The 16583-nt window shown below is 32.4% G+C and overlaps 3 protein-coding genes across 3 annotated transcripts; 1 reads left to right on the top strand and 2 right to left on the bottom strand.

The window, feature by feature from the left end:
• The first annotated feature begins 2781 nt into the window (after positions 1-2781).
• Positions 2782-6015, top strand: LOC145630534 (DUF21 domain-containing protein At4g14240-like). The gene is made up of 12 exons (XM_081682787.1): positions 2782-2971; positions 3370-3446; positions 3747-3830; positions 3921-4034; positions 4126-4209; positions 4300-4371; positions 4514-4581; positions 4932-5019; positions 5134-5207; positions 5298-5646; positions 5750-5796; positions 5908-6015. Exons 1-12 carry the CDS (start codon positions 2854-2856, stop codon positions 5996-5998), a joined length of 1266 nt encoding a protein of 421 aa, XP_081538913.1. The 5' UTR covers positions 2782-2853; the 3' UTR covers positions 5999-6015.
• A 982-nt stretch (positions 6016-6997) lies between these two features.
• On the bottom strand, positions 6998-9075 carry LOC145632679 ((-)-drimenol synthase-like). The gene is made up of 5 exons (XM_081685026.1): positions 8690-9075; positions 8303-8515; positions 8050-8188; positions 7404-7661; positions 6998-7300 (listed from the first exon to the last, which is right to left on the bottom strand). Exons 1-5 carry the CDS (start codon positions 9073-9075, stop codon positions 6998-7000), a joined length of 1299 nt encoding a protein of 432 aa, XP_081541152.1.
• A 108-nt stretch (positions 9076-9183) lies between these two features.
• On the bottom strand, positions 9184-9910 carry LOC145632678 (valencene synthase-like). Its single transcript, XM_081685025.1, has 2 exons — positions 9830-9910; positions 9184-9471 (listed from the first exon to the last, which is right to left on the bottom strand). The coding sequence occupies exons 1-2, from the start codon at positions 9908-9910 to the stop codon at positions 9184-9186; spliced, it is 369 nt and encodes a 122-aa protein (XP_081541151.1).
• Between the last annotated feature and the right edge of the window lie 6673 nt (positions 9911-16583).

Below are 16583 nucleotides of genomic sequence, written 5' to 3'. Positions count from 1 at the left end.
TCTTTGCTTAGGGACAAGCAAAAGTTTGGCTTGGGGGAGTTTGATGTGTCTATTTTATATAGTATTTTACCCCCGTCCCTTGGTCGTAATTAGTAGTGTTTTTGGCTCTTTAGAGCCACTTTTATTACTAATTGGTGTTTTCTAGTATTTTCGTAAATTTGGTTGACTTTTGCAGGGATTTGCACTTTTGGAGCATTTTCCCGATATATTATGGAGCAATCACGAGCACTGGAGAAGCACGACCAGATTTTATAGCCCAGGGCCGGTTAGAGCCATCGAACCGGTGATTAAGGTCTCGGTATGTGTGATAACGGGGCATTTGGACCGAGTATTCAAGACCGGAAGAGGAAACCCAGATTGGCCCGAAGAATCGGAGCCCAATCGTAGTCCAGATAGTGGCCCAAGAGAGCCGCCCGGCCAAAGAGGCTGGCGCCCCGAGGCGCGCCTGGCCGGGCGGGAGAAGCAAAGGTCAGCGCCCGGTGACGCGCTCGGCCGGGCGCGAGATTGAACATTGGAGCAAAAAGGCGCGGCCGATCGGACGGTGCCTCGCCCGATCGGGCGCGTGTAATTATTAGGAGCCGATTAACGTCGTTTTAGTTTGTTTTAGTTTAGGATTTGTACGGAGTATAAATACTCCTCCGTAAAACGATTTTAGGATCTCTCTTTTAATCACTCTCTTACTCTTTACTTTTTCTTTACTCTCTTAATTGTTTTCTTAGATTTTCTCTCTCTTATACTTTTGTTCTTAATCCATTCTTAATTCCAGATTTGTTTGGTAACTATTTCTCTTCTCTTAATCTTAGTTGTTTATTTTATTCCTTTAATCATATCTAGCTTTATTGCTTTGATTTGTTTAGTTTTTATTATGTGTGAGTAGTTCTATTTCTAGGGTTTATGGGGATCCATAAATAATATGAAGGGGTAATTTATTATTGTTAATTATCAATGCTAGATTAATTTCCTATTGATTGATTTAATGCTATGTGACTAGATTAGGCCTGATCTTTTATGCATGAGTTTGAAAATATTGATTCGAGATTCGACAGATGAGAATTGATGTTTAGGTCTAGTTTCAATAGCCAGGTTAATTTATAAATGGTTCGGTCGAGATTCGAAAGATGAGATTTAATACTGGTAAATTAATTGTGTGATTATAATACGTAGCGAAAGCCCTTTATAATCTGATTGTTGTATGCATTGATGAATGATTATTATATTCTACCCTGGAATATTATTTATTGGTGAACCTATGCCCTAAATCCTTTTATATATAATTTTCTCCTTATTCTTGATCTCCGTAGTTTAGTTTATTATTCAATTATAAATATTGGTTACCTCCTCATAATCTGGATTATATTAGGAGATACGACTTTACCCTGTGTACGATGGTATGTTCTTTATCAAACACTAAATGTTCTTTCCGCCTTTTTTTATTTACCCGAGTGCACCATGAGCACGGTGCATCATTTAAGTTTCAAAGTTAAGTGATGTCTTTTAGGGGCCAGTGCCATAAACCTTTCAGAGGCGTTCGCCAAAAAATACGACAAAAGTTTCGAACTGGCAAATCACCAAATGTCTGACTTACCATCTAAACGAAAGTCTTCATTAGTTACATCTTCTCGTTAAAAATCTTTTATACTTTGTAACACATATCAAAATTTGGGAAATTATGCGAGGTCTTGTGTTGTGGGATGTTTGCATAAATAGCGGACCCTAGATTTACATACTCTTTCATGCTGACCAACTCAACTAAAATTTTAAGGTTTTTTTTTAACGGGAATCATAATCATAAGTTGATGGTTAAGGATCAAGATTGGTTTATATAATCTATCGCACTGATTAAATCAACCAAAAATTTAAGTTGATGGTTACAGGGCATTATATTACACCCCTTGAATTCATATCATCATAATCATATGAGAGATCGTTGGGTTTAAAGTGTGAATACAGCATGAGTTTCCTCACTTCTGTATCACGTTGGTTTTGATACCATGTCAAGAGATCCACACAACCAAAAGATTAACCAAATCGTTAAGACCCAAGATTGAGTTATACATTCTATCACACATTCACACATATTATAATTAAATTCTCCTTCCCTTATAATATAAAAATATTTTATTAGCTAATTTGCACTATTTATGTATTAGTTAATTTTATACTAACATAATGAAAATATATTTTAATACTACCTCCGTTAACTATTATTTACAATAAAAGAATATTTTATATCTCACAAATAATACCCATTTGTTGCAAATAATAGTTAACGGAGATAGTATAAAATATGTTGTTAGATAGATATTAAAATAAGGTTTCATGATATAATTATTTAAGTAATATTTATTAATATTTAATTATATAAAATAAAGTCAAATACAGTTGACTAAATCAGTTATTTTGGAGTAAAAGTAAGGAAATGGTAAAAGGGATACAGATAATGATAAAATGAGGAAAAAAAAGGAAAATGGAAAAACGAACTGTGAAGATTTTATTGGCCCCACAATCACGATTCATAAAATCATATTGGCACTATTTAAACACATTTACATACCTTAAATCTTTGGAACCTAGACCTCTCCAAATAAAGAAATAGAATTGCACATTAATTTCCTCCCAATCATAATGAACAAATTTAGCTAATTCAACCCAAATTCATCAAAGAAAATGTCATCAACATTCAAATATACATAGGTATTTGATCAATGAACAAAGAAAAAGATGCACATAATGATGAATGCAATCACATTAGCGCGCACGGCGGCGCGTTGTTTAGGGGCGGTGGAATTGGCGGAGGTAAGGCGGTTGCCGTTCGGGTCAACGTGGTGGATAATATACGCCGCAATATCATTTATGATGGTACTTTTTGCGGGTATAATGTCGGGTCTTACTCTTGGGTTGATGTCTCTTAGTCTTGTTGACCTTGAAATTCTCCAACGTAGTGGAGATCCTTCTGAGAAAAACCAAGCTGGTGATCATTCTTTTCTTCTCCTCATTTTCGTGTTGTCGATTTCTTATAATGTGTATAATGTTGTCGAATTTTCGTTGTTGAAGAATGAAAAATGTATTCGTTATTGGTTTACAAGAAATTTTAATGAAAAATGAACGAATTGTGGAATAATAAAATATTTTCATTGATTAAGGTAGAACTATTATGAGAATGCACAGCAAATATGACAATGATGATTAAAAACAAGTTACTACTTCGTATATAATGTGGGCAGATATGAATTAGAAACATCTTTTACTAGTCTTCATTTTACTTTCAATTCCCAACCTTTGTTGTTTTTCCTTGTATATATATATATATATATATATATATATATATATATATATATAATAGAGTGATTTGTATGCTTTTATACGCAGCTGCCATTCTTCCTGTTGTTCAGAAGCAACATCAGTTGCTCGTCACCTTGCTTCTATGCAATGCTTGTGCTATGGAGGTATGTACCTACATTTCAACTTCCCTTTTCATGTTTTTAGTAACTTCAAGTTTAATTTTAGATCATCAAACTTATCAAATGTCATATGTTATAATTGTTGCTGTATTCTTTGCTTGATGGACACCATGTCTAAATACATATGTGAGAAGAATTTTCAATATAATGTAATCAACTCCGAGTTGCTCTTCAATGTCAGCATCTTTTAGCAGTACTGCTTTGTTCTTGTTGCTTTAGTTAGCAAGAAGCTGTGCACTTATTTTCTTATAATTATGTAATCAATTTCTAAACTGTCTTTTGCAGGCCCTTCCTCTATACTTGGATAAGCTTGTCAATCAATTTTTGGCTATAGTTCTCTCAGTAACTTTTGTTCTGTTCTTTGGAGAGGTAAAATTGTGAAGATAGACCAACAATGGATATGATAAAATAAATTTTACGATCACATTTATGAAGTTCATGATGAAACATATATACTAGGTTATTCCTCAAGCTATATGCACCAGATATGGACTTGCTGTTGGTGCGAATTTCGTCTGGCTTGTGCGTATATTGATGATAATTTGCTACCCAATTGCATATCCGATTGGCAAGGTATTACCTCAATAAATTTCTATTTTAATGATGCAAATCGGTAATGCAATTTAATATCTAATGTTGGGCATTATATTTTCTTATATGTCAGGTTCTGGACTATTTGTTGGGACATAACGAGGTTCTTTTTAGGCGTGCTCAATTGAAAGCGCTTGTTAGCATTCATAGCAAGGAGGTAAATTAACATCGTGCACACTAAACTGTTTTGATACTAATAACTTGTCCTATCTATTTATGTTCCTGTATTACCTTAATCAAAGTGTAGGCTGGCAAAGGGGGTGATCTTACCCACGACGAAACAACAATTATCAGTGGTGCTCTGGATTTGACTGAGAAGGTATGTCAATGTCATCTCTATGTAGACAGACTGTAGATTCTTTCATTTGATAGATTTGACTGAGAAGGTATTTTCAATTTCATCAGTATGTCAGTCTAGTATCTAAGTCTTCAATTTTATTCTTTTCTGTGGCGGGAGGAAGACTGCCAAGGAAGCAATGACACCAATTGAGTCAACATTTTCATTAGATGTTCATTCGAAGCTAGACTGGTAAGCTCCTGAACATATTATTTGCCTTTTAAGAAGCTGTGCATAATAGTTCATATGTAGTATCATATCGTGTTTCTGTATGTAGTCCATACTCCTACCATACTTTCTCTTGAGCCTCGTCTTTTCTTTTAATTTGGGGCATTGTAGATTTTGATTTATGTCTTATATCGTAATAATATTCAGAGATTTTTTGTGGTTAGTTCTATGTGGAACTTATGTTGACGGTGATGACTAGTTCTATGAAATCTGAAAAACATGTATTGTGATGGCTATTCAAGGTTTATCGTTGTAGACGTATACCATAAACATTGAAATCGGTATATTCCCTAATTGTTTTACTTAAAATACAGGGAAGCAATGGGAAAAATTCTAGCAAGAGGCCATAGTCGTGTTCCTGTTTATTCTGAAAATCCAAAAAATATTATTGGTCTATTATTGGTAGGTTTCTTTCATTAGTACACACATGGAATCACAAGTTTTACATCCATAGATTTACAGTTATATTATCGTCGTAATGGTGCTCATCCATAATGTATTTTCATTCATGTTAAGGTAAAAAGTCTGCTTACTGTTCGGGCAGAAACAGAGACCCCTGTCAGTGCTGTTTCCATCCGCAGAATTCCAAGGTATGCCTACTCTTGCAACATGTTTGAGTTATTTGCCGTTGCAATGTAAGAAACGATTACAAAATTCAATATATATTCAATCTTTGCTAGGGTACCTTGTGATATGCCTCTCTATGACATTTTAAATGAGTTCCAAAAAGGAAGTAGTCATATGGCCGCAGTTGTAAAGACTAGAGCGAAAAGCAGGAGCCCAACTAGTAGAAACCATGCAGAGAAACCAAGGGACTACAACAATGCAACAATTGAGGATTCCGCATTAACAACTCCCTTGCTTCTAAAGGAAGAAGAAAGCTCGGAAAAAACAGTTATTGACATCGATAAGACTTGGAAGGCTATCACTACGAATGTGCAAGCTGCCACGAATTTTCCATCTGGTGTTGAAGATGGCGAGGTCATTGGCATTATCACCCTCGAGGATGTGTTTGAAGAACTTTTACAGGTATGTATGGACTGTAAACGTTTTTATCCTAGTGTACTTGTGTTAACATAACCCTTTATACTGTCTGAAATACACTTGACTAGCTAGTTTTTCGCCATTTCAGGAGGAAATTGTTGATGAGACAGATGAATATGTTGATGTGCATAATCAGTATGTTCAATTTCATGGTTAAAGGTTTCTTTGTAAATTGTAATAGTGTTTGACATGATTCTTGAATTATGAGATCAACCTTGGCTTCTGTTTGCTTTTAATTTTCTGCAGGATTCGTGTGGCTGCTGCAGCTGCTGCATCTTCGATTGCACGAGCCCCATCAATGAGAAGGCTGAACAAGGCACCAATAAGTTTTCCTTGAATTTATTTATTGCATGATGTTAACTAGTTGTTTCACAGTTTCACTTCTACAAGACTACAATACAAGTATATATTATTACCATATGCACAATGATCTTTAGTTGAACAGTCCATAATTTGTTAGTACCTCGGGGGTAATTTACATGCATTTGGATCTCTTTAGAGCTCACATTCAGCTCTATCGTATTTTCATATATGAGATTCAATAGTAATGGTTGCAATTTTTAAGATTTTTTATCCAAAAACTAACAGCTACCAGTTTTTATTAATTTCATAGGATTTTCAAATGTATATATGATAGAAGTATGCTTTACAATAGATGGTAGATTTATATAAAAGCCTAAAAGCTGATGAGAGGATTTGATATATGCATTGAAATGATTTTAAGTTTTTAACATGATCCCACATGGTTATATTCCTTAAATCCTAAGAAAGACTGTAATATTTCAATGTGTAACTGTAGGGTGGGTCAAATAAACAAGGACACAATCGGCGGAAGTCTTCTAATGTAGAAAATTGTCTCTCACAATTGCTTTACGATTCAAGTAGGGAAAATTCTGTCTCGTCGACACCACGCAAGTCTTGTACAGAGGTTTTTGCCTCAATGAAATTACAAGAAACCACTACTGAACCATTTCTTGAAACCAAGAAATGAAAGTTCGATCTCTAAATTTTGTATATGGAAATACTAACATTATTTATTTTTTTTATTCAAAGGATTCAAATTTTATTTGATACACTTGAATTGAACAATTCTACCTACAGTACTTAAAAAGAGTTTATTTGATACACTTGTATCGTATATGCCAAAACATAGAGAATATAGTTACAATATATGTTTTATACACGGGTTATTAAGAGTAAAATCAGATAACATGGTGTTTATTATTTTGAGACGAACTAAAATAGAAACGTAGCCTTAATTCAGGAGGTTCGATGGGATTACCAATAGGCCAACATGCTAGGACAGGACACCAAATTAATTAAAAGCTTCCGGCAGTTATATAGGAATAGGCTGAAAAAGTAGTGATGCAATTTTATCCTGTATGATCTGGTTGACAACAGTAAAACCATCAGTTCTTCCTTTATAGAAGATTTCGGGTGCACGAGCAAGGTTGATGATCCGATCTAATAAAGGCTTTGGGATCGAGTATGGTCGAAGCATTCCTTGGTTTAAATCCTTCCATGCATCCTCCACTTTCTTTTCTAGTACTTGATAAACATGTTGTTCGTCTGCAATTCCTGTTTCCTTCATGTAGCATTGTACAGAGGAGACTACATGGTCTCTGCTATCCTGCTCAATCTGCAATACATATGTATAATAAGTCAATAATTTATAGGCGCAAATTATTTCATGCAACTGGAAAACAAAACTAAGAATGTGGTCATGAGTAAATTATATATACCTTGGTGCTTGCGATGTCATTCAATAGCCTAATGATCATAAGTGATGCTTCAACTACCTTAGGCATTGGATCTTGGCACACCCATTCAAAGTCGTCTTTGGTTGCAATGGGTTCAGTTATGCCAAGGTATGACCCGACGATCCCCTGAATTTGGCCAATTGACACTATAGAAGTTTCCAAATACTCATCATATTTGGGGGTATACTTTTTCTTGAGCCATCCGGCTTCTCGAAGCCATGCCTCGCAACCACGATAAAACTATTGAACAAAATGCATTTAGTCAAGCATTACCATCATACTTGTCAAAAAAAAAAAAAAAAAAAAAAAAGCATTACCATCATAAGATCAAATTATTAACGAGGTGACCATAAATAGTTGTCATAATTGGAATAATTGCCAAGAAATTTCACTTGTGGTTAAACTAATGCCGAATAAGCCCTATTACATTTTTTACAGGGTAAGATACAGCCATACAGGGGTGCCCCTGGCCTCCTATCACAAGAGTGGTAGGGTGAGGATCGAACCCAAGTCACTCCTGGGGTAGATAGAGGGGCAAACCGTCCCTCCACTCCATGATCCTCAACAGTACATGCCCTATTACATAATAACAAATAATTCATGTGAATTGAATTGAAGCAGAACATACCTGCTCTTTATAAATTTGTACACCGTATGATCTGCCTTCTTCAGCTAGCTCTTTCTCAAATCCATCTAATGTTTCAAGAAGCACTTGATACACACTATTGAAATATTCTGGCAGTTGAGCTACATAGCTATAATCCCACCTATGTATTTATTTTGCACAGTTATATTAATTCACCCGAACAATAGTACTATGATATATGATCAATGATCTAGAACAATTTTGATACATGTATAATATGATTGAATTAAAGTACCTATGAACTGCTTCGACGAAGAGTTTCAAGATTTCAAGAGAGCCATATGCGTCGAATATGTCATCAAAGACTTCCACAATCATAAATAGTTTGATGAGTATTTGTCTAGCACGACAATATTTAGGTTCATAATAGCATCCCAATATCCAAAAATGGGCCTCTACCAATCTATCTCTTGCAAATGGTGCCTTTGAATACAAGTCTTTCCACCACCTAATTGGACATTCAAAGTCACAACTTGTTGAAACTTGATCCTTAAATTTAATTATGGTCAATGATACATCCATTCACATTAATATAAAAAGAGAGATGTTCGATTAAGAAGGCTGAAAGGCTACTTCTCTTATTATCAGTAAATAAAAACGAAGGAAATATGTAGGGACTTACCTATCTATATCTTGCAACTCCTTTCGATGCAATAATTGAAGCAAATTGAAGTCTAACTTAGCCAGGTTGAGAAGAATTTTGTTGTGGGAAGCATCTTGTTCATAAAATCCGATGTAATGCTTTGACTCTAATCGAACAAAGCCTAGGTGAAGTGGTTGGTGAAGGGCGTGAACTACTTGTTCAGCCAAAGGAGGACTCAACTTATCGACTATAAGTTTAAGATGAGTTGTTGTAAAGGCGATAGCTTCGTCTAGGATATCATCTCCATGGATACGAACATGGGATGCCTCGTACAAGCTTAGGATGCCTCGAGTGTCGTTGACTATGCAATCGTCAAAACCTCCTTGGTCATTCTTAAACTTCTTGAAAACATCTTCATTATTCATCACCAATCAAGTCAAATAAAATGTCCATTACACCTTCGGAGTTATTGTTATATTATATACATTTATGATGATTAATAAAATAATACTCTAAAACAAAATTATTGTTTGTTACGTACCACAAGACACATGATAGCCATGTTGCCTGAGGATTCGAAATCGAGTGGAAACATGGTACAAATCATCTTTGTCACATTGATCATGGTAGGTTTGGTACACTTGAAGTAAAGCTTCCTCAATTTCCTTCTCTAAGTAATACGCCAACCCGAGGCGTTCGATTGCATCGATGAAATTTAGCAACTCCAATGGCGTGTTAACATTTGCAACTCTTGCAACTAGCTCTTTCCTCACTTCCTCTTTTAGATGCTCAACTTCTTGCTCCTTTTCAAGTTGGGTTGCCTATACCATACAATAATTATTTGTTATACAAATTACAATAGATGTATAAAAGGTTCAATTTGTATTACTGGTATTAGGTTTTTTTTTTCGTTTACTTAGATTGTAACTAAAAAAATCCATAGGGTTTCATTCTTTTAAGAAATTTTTTTTGTAACGAAACTATATATATCAAGTTGTATCCATGTTTTTAAGTTCAACACAAAGAAAAGTTTATAAGCAAAACAAAAACTTTTATATTACGAAGTACTTAAATTACATTCAATAAAAATAAATTTGGAGGACAAGATTTTAGTCATGCAAAATTAATTTATAAAATTGAAAGGCTCAACTACGGAGAGGAAGCATAAATTAAATGAACCTTATTGAGAGGAGTGAATTCTAAAAACTTGTCACCCCAACGGGTTGGATGAAAGTAAGCAATAGGTTGAGCACTAGACATTTTTTCAGCTCTCAAAATGTATATTGGAATTTCTTTGGATATTCTAGGCTGTGATACATTAAAGGATAGTGCCTTGTTTATATAATGTCTTGAAGTGTAGTAACTAGTACTCCGTATTAAAGTATTGACAGTAATCGATGTAAATTTTTAGCAAGTGGCATTTTTTATTTTAAAAAAAGGCTATTAAATATTTTAGCCATTAAAGTTGTTAAACTGCGGCCTAATAAGACTTCCTATCTACAACTTTAAGATATTGGACTCTTCATATTTTTTTTATTTGTTTCCTTTTTTACTTTAACATTGTCCTTATACATCAATCTCTATACATTTTGTTGAGATAAGTCAAACAATCTTTAATAAAAAATTATTCTTATTTATGGTTGGTCACACGGTATGGTAAGCCTTCACGAAAGTTACATCGTTATTGTTATAGGGGTTATTTGATCAATATTACAAAGGTTAATTCGTTAGTGTTATAAAAGATACTCAGTCAGTATTATAAGGATTACTTGATCAGAATTATAGAGTTATCTTTATTTTTGTATAAGCAGCAATATAGTGTGGCTAGCTGCACACAAACCGAGTTGTTTAATTTATGTATTCTCTTACTGTGTTAGATTTATTAGGTGGTTAGTGGTTAGTGGTTAGTTGATAAACACCCATAGTTTGTTGATAACTCTTGAAGTGGTATTCTAGCTTTGTGCTTACCTCACTTTTGTTTGCACTCATAAGTCATAGCCTTTAGCAATTTTATTGAAGTCATTACTAATGTGTTTACTGAGGTGCATAATTAGTGGAAAATAACTGTCATACCAATCCTATGTCATCTATATATGCTTTAATATACTTGTATAGTCTTATGCTCCGACTAAGCTAGTCAACTACTACAATAAAATATATATAATATACTTGTATAGTCTTTAATATTGTACGAAGTATTAGTTTAATATTATTAAAAAAATATTATAAATAATATACTACGACTAATTCAACAAATAGTTTCCTAACTTCATACTCCATCCATTCCTAAATATATTTAACACATTTGAACATGATACGCATGTTAACGCAATAGTTTAACCTTAGATATCTATGATTAATTCATGATCTGGCATGTACAAACTGAAAACTTCTTGTTGGTATAAAAATTGATATAACATTATATTAGTACCTATTAATAATATATCTCGTGATCAAATTTGTTTTATAGGTTATTTCCTTTGTCCTAAAATAATTGGTACAGTAAAACTTCATATACATGTCAATATAGTAGTTTGACCTTATTTTTATATAATTAAATATTAATAAGATTGTATTTAAAAAATTATTATTCAAATATGTATGTTTTGGCATCTTTTTTTTTTTTTGGAAAATTTATTTAAAAATATATCTTATGGCAATATATGTTATCCTTATGTCAGTGTATAAAAAACTGGAGTATAATCAATGTTAGACCTTGTTCACTTCGCCTCATTTTTACTTATCTATCTATATACTACACTAAAACAGGATACACTAACTCCATGGTTGCCACGTGTCCCTGTCTTAGGATTTTTTTTCAATATATAGAAATTTGAAAATATATTTTCTCTGTTAGAATATAAAATAAATATATTCCGTATTTATGTATATCGCTTAGTTTTGTTTAATAAATATTTTTGTGCATAAACATAGCTAATAAATTTTCTTAAGTTTAGGGTAATTATGATCTTGTAATTTGGGAATCCATCCGTTCCTAATGAAAAGGCAATGATTTAAACTCTTTCATGGTATTATTTTATTATAGATCCTAAAATCCCTAACAATTTGCCTATTTTCTTCCCCACATCTTTCTTCTTTCCGCTGCTCTTAAACAAACTTATTAGTTACAATTATGCACAAGAATATTTACTTAACAAACTAAGGGCATGTTCACATTTACTAAACTAAGCTGAACTGAACTGAATTGAACTGATTGGAACTGAACTGAACTGATTGGAGCTGAACTGAACTGAACTGAACTGAATTGAGCTGAAATGAATATTTTATGAGAGAGGAAAATTAGGAGCTGAACTGAACTGAACTGAACTGATTGGAGCTGAACTGAAATTAAGTAAATGTGAACAGACCCTAACTCATATACATAAATATAAAATATAATTATCTTATATATATTTTAACATTCTCTTACTAATAAACTAAGAATACACATATGTCTTGTAAGTATATTTTCTGAAGATATAATTAGAAAAATTACCATGTATGACGTATAACATAATTAATGTTCAAATGCCATTGCACATAATTTTGGTAAAAGATTGACAAGTTATTTAGATTTTTTCCTACAATGATAGTTAATAATAGATTTTGAATAGCCACAAATTATAAGCATTTTTTATCATTTTATGAAGCTAGAAAATTTTATAAATTATATTAGTACCAAGTGTGCACAAGAATGATTTTATTTATCTATCATACATAAGTTTCCATAAAAGGAATAAATAAATGCATATTAAAAAAAAAATACGAGGCATGTAAGTGTATATATACGACCACCCTATAAGAAAAAAAATATATAATTTTCTTTATTAATATAGATTTTGGTACTAATGTTATATGTGTGTAGCCAACCATCATAGGGTTACTAAGTTAGTGTTATAGGGGTTACCAATTTAGTGTTATAGTTGTTACTTTGTTAGTGTTGTACTTTGTTATTTAAGGGTTACTAAATAGGTATAATAAGACTATGTTCACTACACCTTAATATAATATTTGGTAAAAATAATTTCAGTTTAGTATAAATAAGTTCAATTTGGTATATTTAATTTCAGTTTAGTATAAATAAGTTTAATTTGGTATATTTAATTTCAGTTCAGTAAAAAACAATTATTTTAAAGAATAAATATAATACAGAAACAATAAAAAAAATTATCAACAAAAATAATTTCAATTCAGTAAAAATAATTTATGATCAGCAAAAATAATTTTAGTTCAGCAAATATAATTTTAGTTCAGCAAATATAAGATGAAGTGAACAAGTCTTAAAAGTTACTATATCAATATGATAGTGATGAGTTTGTGAGTGTCATAGGGGTTAAATACTCCCTTGTTTTTTACAAGCAGTCAAACTGTGTGACAAGTCACACATAAAATATGTTGTAGATTTTGTATACGTTGTCACTGGTGATATGTAAGAATGATATTCAATTTTTTTCTTCTCTTATATGCTTGTATATATATTTTTTTTATTTGCTATTATATTATATATGCAATAAAATATTAAATAATTACATATAATTGATAAATAAAAAAAAAAGACAGATAATCAAACAATTGACAAGACTAAACATCATTCCGAGGTTAAAATTTTAGAAAAAAAATACTTCGTACTAAGCTTTAAGTTAGAGGCTTTGTAGATTTTTGGTTGTCGAAGGTCCAATAGATGTGTGGTGATGATCAGGTGAATTCATCATATAATAAAATTAAGGTAGTTAGTGATGTGATCAAAAATCCTATTTTTTAAAATTTCATGTTAAACTTTAAGTGTTTTCAGAGGACATTGAGGAGAAAAAGAATAAAAAAATTATTTGTGATATAAAGTACAATATATATAATGATCATATTTATTTTAATGGTAAACTTTTCCAAAATATACTTCACATTAAGTTAGAGGACAAAGATAGCCAATTAAAAGACAAATTTTTATATGTGGTTGGCCACATGTGTGGCAGGGGTTACTCGAGTTTCTTGATCAAGAGTTACTTAAGGGATTCAGTTAGAAGTTACTTGAGGGGTTCGGTCAGGGGTTAGTTAAATACTCAATCATGGGTTAATTAAGAGGTTACTCGGTCAGGGGTTACTCGAGTTACTTGGTCAGGGTTTACTTGAGGGGTTCGAGCAGGGGTTACTAGAGGGGTTCGGTCTGGCGTTAGTTACTTGGTTATGGGTTGCTTAAGGGGTTACTCGGCTAGGTTGTACTTCAGGGGTTATTCGGCCATGGGTTACTCGGTCATGGGTTACTCAAGTTACTCTGTCAAGATTTAATTTAGGGTTTACTTGAGGGGTTCGGTTAGGGGTTACTCGGTCATTGATTACTTAGAGGTGTTCGGTTAGGGGTTACTCGGAGATGGGTTACTCGGCCAGCAATTACTCGATCAGGGATTATTCGAGTTACTTGGTCAAGGGTTTACACGAGGGGTTCGGTCAGAGGTTACAAGTTACTCGGTCAAAAGTAACTCAAGTAACCCCTAACCGAGTAACCCAGCCATACGATGTGACCTACCACACAGAAAAATCCCCCCATTTAAAAATGAGGTGGCTAGTGGCGCAATTAGAAATGAGGGGAAAAAATATGACTTAATTTGGGTATTGATTGTTAGTTCATTGAGTTGAATTATTTTTCAAATCTTTCTATACAATTTAAGAATGAGGTTGTTTTCAAGTTGTACTTTGTATATCATTATTTTGAGGGTTAAAATATTTGATTAAGACATATTTATAGGTAAATTCTTTATCATTCATTAAATTATTTATTTTAAAATTTTGTGAAATGAATATGAGTATCAAGATTTGTAAGTCGTACATAGCAAGGGTTTTGTACTAGCTTTTACTCAACTTAAATCAATTTTACTAAACTAAAACTATTGTTAGGAATTCGAGACCGAAAACAAGCAATAATAAACAACAATGCCAAAGAACAATAAAAAAAAAAAAAACACAAGCAATTTATGGGTAACTTTGTTACCCTTCTCAAAGACAATCTCACTATTGAATTTGAGCTACAAAACCACAATTACAAACACTCTTAATGAGCTCAAACTCTCTAGTATTTGTACTCACAAGCTACTAACAACTACTCACTCTCTTATGTTTTCACTCAAAACCTTAGAGTAAGTATCTCACTACTTTCTCCCACTCCTACTTGTGCTATTTATACAAGTAGTATGCTAAAACTTATATAACACACTACCAAACTTGGCTTATTCTACAAGCCAACTACAAAGTGTACAAAGCACACTACTACAAAAGCAACCAAGTCAACACTTGGCTTACTCAACACACTACTAATTGCTTGTCTTATTCTACAAGCTATCCTACTAGTGTTAGTAGTGAGTCTTGAACACAACAATTATTTTTGCTAAAATGATTTTTTTTTTCTGAATTTTTATTATATTTTTTTCTATAAAATTAGTGATTTTTATTGAAATGGACTTATTTAAACTGAATACTCCATCAGTGCTTTAATAAGTGCTACACTTTGACCATCACGTAGTTTTAGACAATATAATTGACTTAAATAAAATAAAAGGTAAGTGGAGTAGTTGGAGCATTAAAAAAAATTGTAAATGAAAGATAGAGGGGTCAATAGTTTATTGAAAACTAATGAATGTGAGAGCAAATAAATATTAAAAAATTAGTAGTGGGTTTAGGTGGGGAACATGAGAGGAGAGAAATATTATATTTAAAAGTTTTTTTTTGCAAAAAAAGAAAGCGTAATACTTATTAAAATACAAAAAGAGTTTTTTTTTTTTTTTTTTTTTTTTTTTTTTTTTTTTTTTAAAGGTGAAGTAAACATATCCTTATATGAATAGTATTAGTGAATAAAAATAATTAAAATATGCCAATTATTTAAGAACAGAAGAGTACATGAATATAATAAAATCAAAACAATGAATTTTCTCATATGGCCGCCTTGCTGGTTTTGATCAGTGTTCCAATTTGGCAACTTGTTCTACGGAGTATTTCCGAAATGTTGTATTGTATGATTGTATCATTTGTATGCCTACCCCATATAGTAATTGTATTGTATAATGTATATCCATTTGCTCACTAGACAATAAACATCAATTGATTTGGAAAATCTCAAATTAGCTATTCTTATTTATACAAAATTATATTGTAGATAATTATTTTCTATAAAATAATTTATAGGAATCTGGACTCATTTGATTCAAAGTACGTCAATTTAAAATTTTTTTATTTGATTGAGAATATTTTGCTTCATATAATAGTGTTTTGTATTAAGTTCAATCAACCACGGCAGTAGCGTATTTAGGGTGGGTTCATTGAACCCATTAAATCCACTATTTTTTTTTTTAATAAAGGATTCCCACGAAAAAGTGCTGCAGATCAATCCTGCTTTGTTGTGAAAAAAAAGGGTTAAAAGTAGTATATATATGTATGAAATTGAATAAGATGTAGTAAAATGGCTTAGTGGTAGTTTTGCCTTGTACTAGGTATTTAGGTTGTTTGAGGCCAAGGAGGGTTCGATACTTACAATCCAAGCCTTAGTTTATATTTTATCTAGCTGAGTTTTTTTTTTTTGTTTTGTTTAGTGTATAATAGAATTGATTTTTGGAGTTAGATTGTTTAAAGATTTTAATAACATGAATTGATTTTTGTGTATTACTACTATATTAGAAACTAGATTACTAGAATACTATATAATACCATGATATTCAACTTAACGTTCTCATAAAAAATTTGATGCCTATAGCAATCATAATATGATGGTTGACTAGACGTCTACACTAAGAGATTATATGTGAACAGTTTATAACGTTTGTTGTTTAATCTTAGGTCCTGTTTGGAAAAAGTAGTGGTAGCGTTAGCGGGTAGCTTTTAGCGGTCGAGTAGCGGGTAGCTGTTAAGGTAGCGAGTAGCGGTTAATTAATAATGGGTAGAGGTTAGCTGT

The sequence above is a fragment of the Chenopodium album genome, chromosome 5 (genome assembly GCF_948465745.1).
Source record: "Chenopodium album chromosome 5, dcCheAlbu1.1, whole genome shotgun sequence".
Taxonomy (NCBI): Eukaryota; Viridiplantae; Streptophyta; class Magnoliopsida; order Caryophyllales; family Amaranthaceae; genus Chenopodium; species Chenopodium album.
The sequence above is the reverse complement of the archived record's forward strand: the minus strand, read 5'-3'. Positions and strand labels throughout refer to the sequence as shown.

What these genes read in the sequence shown, in the direction of transcription:
- LOC145630534 (XM_081682787.1), top strand. Translation starts at nt 2,854, where the DNA reads ATGATGGTACTTTTTGCGGGTATAATGTCGGGTCTTACTCTTGGGTTG. An exon ending in TTAGCATTCATAGCAAGGAG is followed by an intron (nt 4,210 to 4,299) that starts GTAAATTAACAT and finishes ATCAAAGTGTAG; the next exon opens with GCTGGCAAAGGGGGTGATCT. An exon ending in ATATTATTGGTCTATTATTG is followed by an intron (nt 5,020 to 5,133) that starts GTAGGTTTCTTT and finishes ATTCATGTTAAG; the next exon opens with GTAAAAAGTCTGCTTACTGT.
- LOC145632679 (XM_081685026.1), bottom strand. Translation starts at nt 9,075, where the DNA reads ATGAATAATGAAGATGTTTTCAAGAAGTTTAAGAATGACCAAGGAGGT. An exon ending in TACAAATTTATAAAGAGCAG is followed by an intron (nt 7,662 to 8,049) that starts GTATGTTCTGCT and finishes TTTGTTCAATAG; the next exon opens with TTTTATCGTGGTTGCGAGGC. An exon ending in ATGACATCGCAAGCACCAAG is followed by an intron (nt 7,301 to 7,403) that starts GTATATATAATT and finishes TATGTATTGCAG; the next exon opens with ATTGAGCAGGATAGCAGAGA.
- LOC145632678 (XM_081685025.1), bottom strand. Translation starts at nt 9,910, where the DNA reads ATGTCTAGTGCTCAACCTATTGCTTACTTTCATCCAACCCGTTGGGGT. An exon ending in AATTCACTCCTCTCAATAAG is followed by an intron (nt 9,472 to 9,829) that starts GTTCATTTAATT and finishes TGTATGGTATAG; the next exon opens with GCAACCCAACTTGAAAAGGA.